This window comes from Poecilia reticulata, chromosome 11, assembly GCF_904066995.2.
Source record: "Poecilia reticulata chromosome 11, P_reticulata-male-v2, whole genome shotgun sequence".
NCBI classification, from domain to species: domain Eukaryota; kingdom Metazoa; phylum Chordata; class Actinopteri; order Cyprinodontiformes; family Poeciliidae; genus Poecilia; species Poecilia reticulata.
In genome coordinates this window covers 1,081,298-1,095,786 of record NC_088840.1, presented here as the reverse complement: position 1 = coordinate 1,095,786, position 14,489 = coordinate 1,081,298, and the positions used below count along the sequence as shown (strand labels likewise).

The 14,489-nt window shown below is 38.6% G+C and overlaps 1 protein-coding gene across 1 annotated transcript; it reads left to right on the top strand.

The window, feature by feature from the left end:
• The first annotated feature begins 4,759 nt into the window (after positions 1 to 4,759).
• On the top strand, positions 4,760 to 13,932 carry s100v2 (S100 calcium binding protein V2). Its single transcript, XM_081612221.1, has 3 exons — positions 4,760 to 4,911; positions 10,368 to 10,499; positions 13,249 to 13,932. The coding sequence occupies exons 1-3, from the start codon at positions 4,903 to 4,905 to the stop codon at positions 13,414 to 13,416; spliced, it is 309 nt and encodes a 102-aa protein (XP_081468347.1). The 5' UTR covers positions 4,760 to 4,902; the 3' UTR covers positions 13,417 to 13,932.
• Positions 13,933 to 14,489: the final 557 nt, after the last annotated feature.

The following is a 14,489-nucleotide window of genomic DNA, read 5'->3' as shown; positions in this document are numbered from 1 at the left end:
TCCCAGGTTTCGGGCTGATCGCTGGTTTTTAGTTGTAATAACTGAAGCTGTGCATTGATTCTAGTTCGCTCCTCTTTAGGTCCAAAGATAATAACTTCAGTTTTGTTTCTGTTCAGCTGGAGAAAGTTTTGGCACATCCACACATTGATCTGTTCTAAGCATCTATTCAGTGATTGGATGGATTCAGAGTCACCTGGTGACATCGTGATGTAGAGCTGTGTATCATCCGCATAATTGTGGTAGCTAATCCTATGTCCTGTTATAATCTTTGCCAGTGGGAGCATATAAATATTGAAAAGAAGGGGTCCTAGGATTGAACCTTGGGGTACCCCACATGTGACCTTTGACCTCTCTGATGAGAAGTTTCCAATTGAAATAAAGAAATCCCTGTTCTTTATGTAAGATTCAAACCAGTTGAGCACTGGACCGGAGAGTCCGACCCAACTCTCCAGTCGATTCAGTAAAATGTCGTGGTCAACAGTGTCGAAAGCTGCACTGAGGTCCAACAGAACCAGCACTGTGGTTCTCCCACAGTCTGTATTTATATGGATGTCATTGAACACTTTTACAAGGACCGTCTCCATGCTGTGGTGAGCACAAAAACCAGACTGGAAGGAGTCAAAGCGATTCATTATTATTATTAGGAAGTTATTCAATTGTTTAAAAACTGCTTTTTCAATAATTTTGCTGATGAATGGGAGGTTGGAGATTGACCTGTAATTCTGCAGTAGGGATTTGTCTAGATTGTTCTTTTTTATCAGTGGTTTGATAACTGCTGTTTTCACAGCCTGGGGGAAAACACCTGAAGAGAGCGATGAGTTACTATTTGGATCAGATCAGTAGCAACGACAGGCAGGACTTTCTTAAAGAAATGTGTGGGTAGGACATCCAGACAGCAGGAACTGGAGCTTAATTGACTTATAATTTCTTCTAGGGTTTTATAATTTAGTAGTAGAAATTGGGTCATTTTTCCTGCATTTGTTTTGTTTGGGCACAGCATTAGTACTGTCTTTGGAGTGGATGTGCAGATTAATCCTCTGATCTTTTGAATTTTCTCTGAAAAGAAACTAGAAAACTTGTTGCAGGCGGCATTAGATTGAAGTTCAGGTGGCAACGTCATTGGAGGATTTGTGAGCCTTTCAACAGTGGCAAATAAAGCTCGAGCGTTGTTAATGTTTTTATTTATGACATCTGCAAAGAAAGCTTCTCTGGCATGTTTTAGTGTTGTGTGATAGTTACGTAGTCTTTCCTTGTAGATGTCATAATAAACGTGCAGTTGACCTTTACGCCATTTCCGTTCGGCCCTGCGGCAGAGTTGTCTTGCAGATTGAACTACTTGTGCATTTCTCCATGGAGATTTCTTCCTACCAGTCACAACCTTCACTTTAGTGGGGGCAATGTAATCAATGATATCTGAAAGTTTGCACTGAAAATCATCCACCAACTTATCTACGTCACTATAACTTAAGAGTGAGGAAGAAGAGTAGATTTGATTAAATGTTTCTGCTGTGTTTTCTGTGAAAGTACATTTTGTGATAGTAGCTGTTTGTTCAAGTGGGTTAACAGATAAAGAACTGTCAAAGAAAACAGCAAAATGATCCGACAGGGCAATATCAGTTACAGAGACATTGGAAATATTCACACCCTTACTGATAACCAGGTCCAGTGTGTGTCCCTGAGTGTGTGTTGCTTGTTTGACATGTTGTGTTAAACCAAAACTCTTTAATATATTATAGAGCTTTTTAGCCCCTCGGTCTTGGGGGTTGTCAACATGAATGTTGAAATCACCAACAATTATCAAACAATCGTAATCAATACATATGAGAGATAGAAGCTCATTCAAGTCCGCAAAGAAATTTTCCACATATGTTGGTGTTTTGTATAAAGTTAGTGTCAAAGTTCGTTTGTGGCCTTTTACCTCGATTCCAAGATATTCAAAAGACATAAAATTACCCAAAGAGATTTTACTACAGTTTATGGCATTCTTAAATATTGAAGCCATGCCTCCGCCTTTTTTGTGTTTATGGGGTGTAGTTTATCGTCCCAGAATTTAGTATTAAAAAATGTAAGAGGTGTAAATGTAATCAGAAAGATGGTGTCTCAGTGTTTACAGGGGAGATGATGGGAATAATTTTGGCTTTAGGTTGGATTGAAGAAGTACATCCTTTGAGAAGTTTAATTTGTTCTGATTCAAGCTCATCATTATATTCAATTAAAAATAATCAGTATAATAGTAGATTCGACCTTTTATTGGAGATTCAGATAGGCCATGGGATTAATAGTCATTTTTACATGGGTTCCATCTCATGTAGGAATAAAAGGAAATGAGTTGGCAGATAAATATGCAAAACAAGCTTAAAAAAACAGATGCATTGAGATACTGATTCCATTTAGTAAAGAGGAAATAAAATCTTTTATAAAACAAAAGGTTAAGGAAAGATGGCAGAAGTAGTGGGAAGAAGAGAGAACTGGGTAGATGCTTTATAGTATTCAAAGGAAAGTTGGTGCAATGAGGGGAACAGGAAGAAGTAGAAAAGAATAAAACATATCCAGGTTACGTTTTGGTCACACAGGTTTAAACAGTACACCATTTAAAATGGGGAAACATCCAACAGGTAATTGCAATTTTTGTTTTCAAGAAGAGACGGTAAAACATTTTTTGTTATGTCCTAAGTACTCTGAGGAGAGAAGGAAGTTAGAATATAGACTTCTAAAGAATAAGTTACAGTTAAAAATACCAGATGTTTTGGGGTATTCCTCTTCTGAATATTTACGTTATTTATGTAGTGGTATAGAAATATACATAATTCCACACAAATAGTTTCCAGGTGAGAAGTTCCGGTTAAGGTGGGCGTGGCGTATATAAGGAGCTGCGGTGTTCATTCAGCCATGTGTCTTTGTTCTTCCACTGTGTGGTTCGCGTCCGGTGGACTCTGGCAGCGGAAAGCAACAAATCGCTGGCTGGTGCATGTTGCGCTGATATTCTGGTGGTAGGTGTTTCTCTCTCTCTCTCTCTCTCTCTCTCTCTCTCTCTCTCTCTCTCTCTCTCTCTCTCTCTCTCTCTCTCTCTCTCTCTATTTTAATAGGTTTTTTTTTATCATTTTGAAACTCAGATGTTTTAATCCATGCATAACTGAACCTGTGTGCCTTAAACAAGTTGAGTCCTGACCCATACTTCATACCAGTAGGTGGCGGTAATGCACACCATTAAGTTGCTTGCCAACCACCCTTAAAACAAAGAAGAATTAATATCCATCCAGATTAAATAAATTCTGGATGCATGATTGGTTTTATTCTGGCCAATAAAACAGTGTTTTATTGGTGTTGTGTCCTGTATTTTCTGTTTAGTTATTTTTGAGGTTTTCTGTTTAGCCCTGTCCTGTCTTCCTTGTTAATTGCTTCCCAAGTGTCTCATTCCCTGATTACCTCCCTGCTTATTTAAGTCCACCTGTAGTCTCTGTCTCTTGTTGGGTCCTTGTCTAATGTTGTACAGTGTCGTTTGTCAGTAAGCTGTCGCAGTCGAACTGGGAAGTCCTGTGTCTGCATTAGCTTGTCGTTTCAGTTGCTACCGGTGCTGAGCCTCTGTTTCCGCTCTGTCGTGCTGCCTGAGATCTGGACTGTTTTTGAGCTATTCCCTTCATTAAATTATCTCAAGCTGGGTCCTTGCGTTTGTCCTCACCACTATCACCTCCACCTCATGACAATTGGTTGCATTCTGTCTGTTTTATCCGTCTCCAGTCATGCTGGACTGTAATACACTGTAGAGATTAACAAACAAAATGAACCTAATCATCAGGTCATTGTGAAACATTGTCTGAATCAAATTTTCCACCTTTGCACTTCTAAACACACCCCGCCATACTTACACATTTTAACCCATCATAGGACCTGGTTACTGTTTACAAGACAAATACGAGACTTCAGCTCTGCAAACATCAATGGTCATTGCTCTCAGTATCCTGTTCTTTAAGACACTGAATACATAAGTCAGTCTAGATGACAGTCGGACAGGATCTTAAAAACATACCTTTAATCTTTAATTTCGTCTCTCCAGAAAATAAAATGCTGGCAGTAAATTTGGGCAAAAATCTGATACAGTGATATAGTAATTATTAGTTACATCTTTATGAACTCATAAATTTGATCATGAGGGTAATTTCTTAGTGTAGAGCACATATTCCTTGGTATGAACTGTAATTGCAGATGAGGCAGGCAGGCCGTTACATTCTTGCTGCCAAATTTTCAGTTTAACGACATATACTTTGACTCCTTATTAAACTTGGGTTGTGATGGTCAAAGCCTCCAAAGTCAATAAAAGTCAGGCTTTCCACCTGTTTGTACAGAGACCAGAGTGAGCTGTGTGAACTAAGTCAGAAAAGCAGACCGAAAGAATGTGGTCCTGCCAGTTCCCTTCTCTCTCTTTTCTGTCTCGGCCTGTCTCCATCTCCCTTTTTATGAGAAAACCTACAAGTTCAACTTTTAGGCAGTTAGAATTAATTTGGTCGATTTGCTCCAGATGTATGTCAAACAGTAAGAAGAGAAGGGAAATACCAGCCCAAACATGCAGGCAGTCTTCATGTAAAAAATACAAAGTCTTCACTAAAGACTTCCAGATGTTGACTGAGTCATGTATTGACAGAGAACTGTGGCTGGGATAATTCCTGAAACAGATTTCTAAGGTTACCTTTAGCACTTTGATGCATGAGATTATGATTGATAGAATGGGAGGTACATGCATCTGGTTGGATTGTTGTGTCAGAGGTGCAACCTGGCGGCGTTGCGACAGCTCCCAGCTCCTCCTACCTGCAGAGGGAGGATCCAGGAGAGTTGCCAATTGGTGACAGACTCGGTGCTCCACTGACACACAGCAGACTCTACAGGAAGACACTTCGTACAGCCGACATGCCTGGGGTAAGAAACTCAAACTATTCGATTACTGCCTGCAAGTTAGCACTGCATGAAGCTGCTGCTGTTTGTATTTTGTATTCTGTATCAGGGACTTCGGTTTAGGGGGACGTTATCCGCCGCTGAGCTGATTAACTTCCACACATCTCGGCTCTTTATCGGATTAACCCGCTGAAAAGAGAAGCAGAGCGGCTTTTAAGCGCTCCGGTATATTTAAGTCTTTCAAAGTATTAAGAGGCAGCACAACTTGACAAAGTTTCTTTCCGAACTTTTGTTCCGAGTAAAAACTTTCCAGATGTGCGTGCGTGTGTGTGCGTGTACGCGCGCGCCTGCAGCCAGCGGCCCCTCCCTAGGAAGAGGCGACGCAGCGTCAGCCGCTCCTGTGAGGCCAACGCCGCGTAACAACGCGATCCATGCAAATCTTCCTCTGTAATGTGGCTGCTGTGCTGTCCAGGCATGGTGAAAGCTTCAGGAATGTTCAATATTCGGTCGATTTGGAAGCAGAATGTGAATTTAAGGAAGCTCTGTAGAAACCTGGCGGTGCGGTGCAGGCCTTGAGCGAACATGACGCACAACGAAACACAGCTCCTTCCATCGCAGGGCGTTCTGCCAGCCGTTTGAAATCATTAACGTCAACTTCATAACCGATCAAGGAGAGAATCCGAAGATTTTCGGTTTCGAACAGTTTCCTTCTTCCTGATGGGGCATCTTTTTTTTTTTTTTTTACTTAGGAATTGCTGTTGAACGAGCGGTTACGCCCTGATTCTTTAAATAAACCCCAAAAAGCAAACCATGTAAGATTGCAAACTTTAGTAGATAAAGCTTAAAACAAACTTTCTCAAAACTCTTCTAATATCTGAATCTTCAAATCACAGAAGTACACCGGACCGTTGTTTCAGACAGCAGAGACCTGGATTTGGGTGTGGTAGACGTTAACTAAATGCAATCTGGTTGACCAAACTGATTCACTCAAAATGTTCAGAATCTGTGACAAAATAAAGAATATAAGGAACTTTTTCACTAAAAGGGGATTGAATTAAATCAACGGGTGTGGAATAAAGGCAGACACGTGAAACTTTGCCAAGGAAATGCTTCAACAAAAAAGCCTAAAATAAATCCAGAACATACAGCTAAATTCTAGCTGTTAGAATTTAATGTAAGAGTGACTGGAATGTTGTTGTCATACATCTGGTTTTTATTACCTTGAGAAAGAAAATCAGTTATAGAAATGTTAAACATGCTAAATATGAAAACAAATAAGAAAATTACTCTGTTGAATTTAGTAAGACAACTCACAACAGTATTTTAAAGTCTATTCTTTGAGATACAGGGAGCCAGTGTAGGGACTTTAAAACTGGTGTTATGTGCTCTCTCTTCCTGGTTTTAGTGAGAACACGAGCGGCAGCGTTCTGGATCAGCTGCAGCTGTTTGATTGATTTGTTAGTCAGTCTGTGAAGACTCTATTGTAGTAATCAATGCGGCTAAAGATAAACGCATGGATGAGTTTCTCTAGATCGTGCTGAGACATAAGTCCTCTAATCCTGGAGATGTTCTTCAGGTGATAGAAGGCCGACTTTGTGACTGTCTTAATGTGGCTCTGAAGGTTCAGGTCAAAGTCCATCACTACTCCCAGGTTTCGGGCTGATCGCTGGTTTTTAGTTGTAATAACTGAAGCTGTGCATTGATTCTAGTTCGCTCCTCTTTAGGTCCAAAGATAATAACTTCAGTTTTGTTTCTGTTCAGCTGGAGAAGGTTTTGGCACATCCACACATTGATCCGTTCTAAGCATCTGTTCAGTGATTGGATGGATTCAGAGTCACCTGGTGACATCGTGATGTAGAGCTGTGTATCATCCGCATAAATGTGGTAGTAAATCCTATGTCCTGTTATAACCTGAGCCAGTGGGAGCATATAAATATTGAAAAGAAGGGGTCCTAGGATTGAACCTTGGGGTACCCCACATGTGACCTTTGACCTCTCTGATGAGAAGTTTCCAATTGAAATAATGAAATCCCTGTTCTTTATGTAAGATTCAAACCAGTTGAGCACTGGACCGGAGAGTCCGACCCAACTCTCCAGTCGATTCAGTAAAATGTCGTGGTCAACAGTGTCGAAAGCTGCACTGAGGTCCAACAGAACCAGCACTGTGGTTCTCCCACAGTCTGTATTTATATGGATGTCATTGAACACTTTTACAAGAGCCGTCTCCATGCTGTGGTGAGCACGAAAACCAGACTGGAAGGAGTCAAAGCGATTCATTATTATTATTAGGAAGTTATTCAATTGTTTAAAAACAGCTTTTTCAATAATTTTGCTGATGAATGGGAGGTTGGAGATTGACCTGTAATTCTGCAGTAGGGATTTGTCTAGATTGTTCTTTTTTATCAGTGGTTTGATAACTGCTGTTTTCACAGCCTGGGGGAAAACACCTGAAGAGAGCGATGAGTTACTATTTGGATCAGATCATTAGCAACGACAGGCAGGACTTTCTTAAAGAAATGTGTGGGTAGGACATCCAGACAGCAGGAACCAGAGCTTAATTGACTTATAATTTCCTCTAGGGTTTTATAATTAAGTAATTGAAATTGGGTCATTTTTCCTGCATTTGTTTTGTTTGGGCACAGCATTGGTACTGTCTTTGGAGTAGATGTGCAGATTAGTCCTCTGATCTTTTGAATTTTCTCTGAAAAGAAACTGGAGAACTTGCTGCAGGCGGCATTAGATTGAAGTTCATGTGGCAGCATCACAGGAGGATTTGTGAGCCTGTCAACAGTAGCAAATAAAGCTCAAGCATTGTTAATGTTTTTGTTTAGAGAAACTTACTCCATTTTCTCTGTAGAGTTCATGTAAGATTCATGAGTGCAGTCACTCCTTTGTTGTCTGGGTGGATAGTTTTGAGTCACTGTGGATGACCAAGGTCAAGAGGAGTATATGTAGTAGCATGGATCTTTCTGCCCTATAGCTGTATACGTAGCTTTGGGGTCAGAGTTCAGAAGGGGATGAAACATCTATTTTACTCAATGACAAGCTGCTCAGTTCTGATATATGATGTAATGTACTTTATTTCTACATTTTTAGTTGATAACACAACTTTTCAAAATAAAATGAAGCTGCCACAAATTTTTTCATATGTGAGCAAACATAGAAAATCAGCAAGGAATCAAACAATTATTGATCCGCTGTGTGTTATTTGAAGCTCATTTTATTTGCTTTCTTCTCCTTAACTTCAGTTGAGAAATTTTTTTTCTTCTGTGTAGTTTAAGCATGTGATCTGTCAGTCAGTTTAAAAACTGCATCTATTTTTGGTCATTATGTGACAAAAGTGACCCATCAGAGCCTGTAGGTGTTAAAATGGTCAAATAAGCTTAGCACTGTTCATGTTACCAGGTGACTCTGAACCCATCCAATCACTGAATAGATGCTTAGAACAGATCAATGTGTGGATGAGCCAAAACTTTCTCCGGCTGAACAGAAACAAAACTGAAGTTATTATCTTTGGACCTAAAGAGGAGCGAACTAGAATCAATGCGCAGCTTCAGTTATTACAACTGAAAACCAGCGATCAGCCCGAAACCTGGGAGTAGTGATGGACTCTGACCTGAACCTTCAGAGCCACATTAAGACAGTCACAAAGTCGGCCTTCTATCACCTGAAGAACATCTCCAGGATTAGAGGACTTATGTCTCAGCACGATCTAGAGAAACTAATCGATGCGTTTATCTTTAGCCGCAGTGATTACTGCAACAGCGTCTTCACAGGTCTGACTAATAAATCAATCAAACAGCTGCAGCTGATCCAGAACGCTGCTGCTCGTGTTCTCACTAAAACCAGGAAGATAGAGCACATAACACCAGTTTTAAAGTCCCTACACTGGCTCCCTGTAGCTCAGAGAATAGACTTTAAAATACTGTTTGTTTATAAATCACTGAACGGTTTAGCACCACAATACCTTAAAGATCTGTTATTGCTGTACCAACCGTCTAGACCCCTCAGATCATACGGTACTGGTCTGCTCTGCATCCCCAGAACTAGAACAAAACGAGGAGAAGCAGCATTCAGTTTCTATGCACCACAAATCTGGAACAAACTTCCAAAAAACTGTAAAACAGCTGAAACACTGGGTGCCTTTAAAAATCAACTTAAAACCCACCTGTTTAGAGTTACTTATGGCTAAATTCAGATTAGAGTGCCAGTTTTGATGTCTTTGATGTTTTTATCTTTACTTTTTATTTCTTTATTCTCGCTGTTTACATTTTAATAAAGGTTTTAAGGTGTGAGTACCCTTGTTAGATGGTGTTCTAACTAAAACTCTGAGGTTTTAATGTTTTTATCTTTTTTGTTTTAATCTTTTTCTCTTTCTCACTGTTTATTCCTGTTTTTATTTTAATTATGTAAAGCACTTTGAAATGCCTTACTGCTGAAATGTGCTATACAAATAAAATTTTATTGATTGATTGAAGTATGGAAATTACTGTAAAAATGGATGTACGCTTTCATTGCCAATCTGAGTTATAAATAAAAGAAGAATGTAGAACCTGGGAAATTATACGCAGTTTGTAGGTCACTAAAAGAACACAAGCCATCATTGTTCATAAGGTCTTTGAGGACATTGACACCCTTATCTCGCCATCTAGGGAAGGAAAATGGTTTGTTTCTAATGAGGATAGAAAAGTTATTAAATATAGGAGAGTGTTTATGCCGTTCCAGGTTGGTGTTTGTGAGATTCAGCACTGAATGGCAGGTTCTAAGAAGAGAAGAAATTATGGATCCTAATTGTGATTTAGCCTCTTTAGGAGGTATATTAGAATACACTAAATCCTCCAGCCTGTATAGTTTGGATAGATTTTCTTCAATTGGTTTCCAAGAAACGGAGGCCTCAGGATTCAACCATACAAGCAAAGGTTGGAGCACAAAGGACCAAAAATACATCTTAAAATTTGGTAGACCGAAGCCCCCCAAGTGTTTATCTCGTTGAAGTGTTCTCAATTTCAAACGAGGTTTCTTCCCATTCCAAATGAATTTAGATATGAGAGAGTGAAGCTTGTGGTTTCTGCTCTTTCTCATGTATCCAACAGAAGTTTTAAATAATGACAGCAGCTGGTAAAGATCTACAGGCATTATGGTATTTATTGTTCACTTGTGTCCTTGGAGACAGTTGTCATGGAAAACAGCCTTATTTTTCTGTCTCAGCTTGGGTTGTGTAAATGTTTTATTGGAGCCTTGCAGTGGCCTGTTTTGTAAACTTGATTAACAACTGGTTTTAGTCTGATTATTTTAATAATAAAAGCCAGAGAATATGTTGATTACTTGCAAATACTGTGATGAATCTTTAAAGAAAGTAAAATAGATAGATTTTACTTTAAGGGTTTTGAGTTACTGTAACAATACTTACTGTTCACTTACAAGTTGTTGTTTAAGCTAAACATAATACATTTTTTCATTTTATCTCTTTTCCTGTTTAGTATTCTGAGTTGGAGAAAGCCATTAACACTCTGGTCAGCCAGTTCCACTCGGCTTCAGCAGACAACAGTCCAACACTGAAAACAGAAGAGTTCAAAGGTCTTTTGTCCTCCAACATGCCAAACCTGGTGAAGGTAAAACTGCCATTAGAGTGCATGTGTCTCTCTGTGCGCCAGATCTGCTGTTGACTAACACCTGGGTGTGGCCACCCACCTCACCTTACTCAGCTCATACAAAGGCTTAGTAGAGTCAGACAGGCACCAGCAAACAGAAACAATGACAACACAGACACACTCTTTAATCTTCAGTTTTCTTATACAAGTAGGAACTTAGTCCATTTTAAACATATTCTTTCTTTGATTTGAACATTCAATACAGATTTAAAAAAAAACTCCATAAATTATTCTCTTAATGAGAGAGAATAAATTCTTTCATTAGACTTGCATTATTGTAAGGTATTATAACTAGAGTAGCACAATATTAGGAAAATGTGTCAAACATGTCACAGTGTCCATGAACTTTAGTATTTACATTAGCTTTAAGCAAATCACTCAACGGAGTGGAAATTTGTCTCCACTACGTTGAGTGATTCACAGCCACAGCAAGTGTACATTGTTGTAGCCAGTAAGACCAATTAGTGCCCATCAGGCAACATACTGATAGTATATGCAGTTATATGTAGCACAGGAATATATGACAGTTGGTAGTATAACATAACACCAAATACTGAGCCCAGTCAGCTCTTTGTGATTATCTATATTGATACTGTAACTATAATTCAATGCATCCCCACTAAACTCTAATTAGCAGGGATGCACAATGAAAAATTACATTGTGTATCCATCCATCAAAATTACACTGGATATTGCTGATATCAATATCCAGTATCAGTCTGCAAAGGCCTATAACCAATATTATATAAATTTTTGCGCTATATCTAATATAGTGCAAGAAAAGACGGACACACTTCTGATATTTAGCTGTTTCAGCTCAACTTCCAACAATCCTTTGCTGCGCCACTTGTTACATGACCAGACAAATATCACATGTCCAACTTCCTCCACCTTCTCTCCAGAAACAAGAAGCAACAAGATGGAAATAAATATTGTTTGTTAATATTGGTCCAGTTTTATTGATACTGATACGTTCAGATGACTAATGTTGGCCGTTGCTGAGCATCCCTACTAATAAACTGCAAGATAAACTTGTACCTGAATTTACATCAGTAAGAACATTTGCTATTTTATGATAATTGTATTGTTTAAGTACATCGGTTAACTCTTGTTAGTTTTAAATAAGGCATATAGATAAACATGATATTATGTTGCAGTATTTTAAACAGGAAGAAGTGAAGGAAGCTACATTTTAGAACCATCTTAGACTGTTCAAGAAAAGCAGTCCCCTTCTTAAGAAAGTTTCGTTTTTGAAACACTGAACATAAAAACCATTTCATCAGTTGTAAATGCAAACAGAAAATTGAGATAATTCTCCAAGCTCTTATCTCACAGACATGAGAGGGAGTACTATCTTAAGCTACTGGAGCATTGCTCTCTTTCAAATAAAAAACATTTAAAAAAACCCTACAACTCCCAGTAGTCATGCGACTGCATGAGATTCCACCATGTCCTTTTCCATGTGTTATTTACCAGAGACGTTTCCTGTATTGAAATCAGAGCTGATGGTGGTGTTTAGATGAACACTGAAATGTTTTGTACATTTTCTTAAATAGTTTTATGTCCAGTGGTTTTCAAATTAAACCTTTTAGTGACAAGTACCACTGTCTAAATGAAACATCCATGTAGAGAATGAAACAAAAGGGTTTTGTATTAAACAATTTTAACAACCAAATTTAAGAATAGTCAGCTTTGCTAATGTTTGCATCCACTGAAACCTGATATTTGTAGGAACAGGAACACTATGGTTAACTTGATTGATTTAGTCAGTTTTTGAAAATCTTTACAAACACCATTTTAACATAATATTGGCATTAAGCAGGCCCCTTTTGGTTCTTGAACAACATTGACTTATTAAACCACACTGAACCTCCGAATGTGTTCTGTGGAATCTGGTTCCAAGCGGTCAGTAGCGAATTCTGGACTCATCCTGAATTCTGGAAGCTGCAGCAGGGCCCTCAGCAGTCAGGCTTAGTAAGACTTTCCCACAGAACCAAGACGGCTGAAGTCTGGAGAATCCAGAAAGATAATTTGGAACTTTGTGTTCCTCTTGAATCATTTTAATAGTATCCATTCATTTTGATGATGATAATGACAGAGAACCATCTACATGAAGGCCAGGCCTTTAAAATGACACGCAAACAGCAAATATTCTTTCTGTTTCTCTTGGTTTGTCCTGTTATCCTGCTGTCAAAGACACACAGCAAGGATAATAAAAACATTAGTGACATTTCTCACCAAATTTCAGGAACAACCCGAGTGATCTACACATATAAGAAATCCACACAAATTAGTCTAGAAATGAAGTGATGTGTGAGAAGGTGTAATGACATAGGTAATAATTATTGGACACATGAAAGCTTATGAGATGGGCATAGAGAGCCGATACACCGGCTATCCTACTTAGTATGGCTGATTTTGTCCTAACTAATGATCTGTAAAAATGTTTGTCACTACTAAGATAATGGGGAAGAAGAATGATGGAAAACCAAAGTGCTTTAAGTTGAAAGAATATGCAGAAAATTTACCCAAAAGTCAAGGGTTCTGAACTTCTAAAGAGCTTCTGAAAGGCCCAGTATTAGCAGCTTCCTTAGTGTGATTGAATAAGACTCCACTGCTGAAGAAAAAGCATACTGGAGTTTGCTTTTATGCTGCAAATCTCTGACTGATGGCTTAATAATGAAATCTTCATTTTGTTCTGTTCATACAGGGGATCAACACAGAACAGGGACTGGGAGAGATTATGCGGAAGATGGGTGTAGCAGATGGAGAGGGCATCTCTTTCAAACACTTCTGGAGCTTAATCGAGTCAGTCGCCTCCAACCAGCATAACCTCCTCAGCCAGGCAGGTTCATCTTGCAACTGCATCCTCCTCTGAAGGGCAGGCTTTCAGCTCGTCAGCAAGCTTTCCAGTCTGGAGTTAAAATGGATCTATCTCTCATACTTGCATTTTAAGCAATATAACAAATGTCCAATATTATTTTCACCACATTTGGTTTCCAACCCTGATCAAGGAAGGGGTTCATTATAAAATCATGTAATCAGAATTATCATTCCCCTGTCACTGTCATGAAATCACATTTTTTGAGATAAAATACAACTGGAAAGTAAACTTAATTAAACAAGATTTTATTAATCCCCAGATTTTTATGTTGTTCATCTGCTGGAGATGAACAACCTGAAGAAAAAACATGTGCATCTGCCAGGTAGCCCATCATGCTCAAGATTAACATTGACAGATAACACAATAATGTCATTTTGTTACGTTAAAAAAACATAACAATAAAAAACTGAAAATTATGTGTTATTGTTACATTGTTTTATCATAAATGTTAACATATCTAACCACACAAATTGAAGCCCTTGGTTTAAAAATAAAAGCATTTTAGTTAAACTTCTTATGAATTGACTTTTCATTCACCAGTATAAAATCTATTTTCTGGGAATTCTCTGCTGTCCGATCAGTACACTCACACTACTTCATTAGATTTCGAATGAACAGGCATTTCTAACAGTTTTAAGATTTGTTGTACAAATACCAGGGTTCTTCAATCAATATATATGACATATGTTCTGTAAGTTACAAAGTGAGTTAACCTGACTGATGTTAAGAGTCTAATATCTGGGTTTTCACAAAACCAAGGTGGGGTTAAAATTCTTGTGGTAGAACAATAAAAACAGCAAAGGCCTTCTCTGTGGCCACACCCCATCCTACTGAATGGGTGCCAGGGGCATTCCACCATGGCAGTTTCATTGCCATATCGTGAGCAATGTGTTACAAAATAAGAGCAAAAAATTTACCTGATATTTTTAATACTACTACTTCAACTTTTTAGTGTGCCTCTTACCAACTGAAATTTCCTTCATGTGCCAGAATTTTGCCAAATTTTAAATCTAGAGAAGCTTATCTGGCAAGCAATGTGAACAAACAGAATAATGTATCTAATACTT

What these genes read in the sequence shown, in the direction of transcription:
- s100v2 (XM_081612221.1), top strand. An exon ending in ACATGCCAAACCTGGTGAAG is followed by an intron (nt 10,500 to 13,248) that starts GTAAAACTGCCA and finishes CTGTTCATACAG; the next exon opens with GGGATCAACACAGAACAGGG.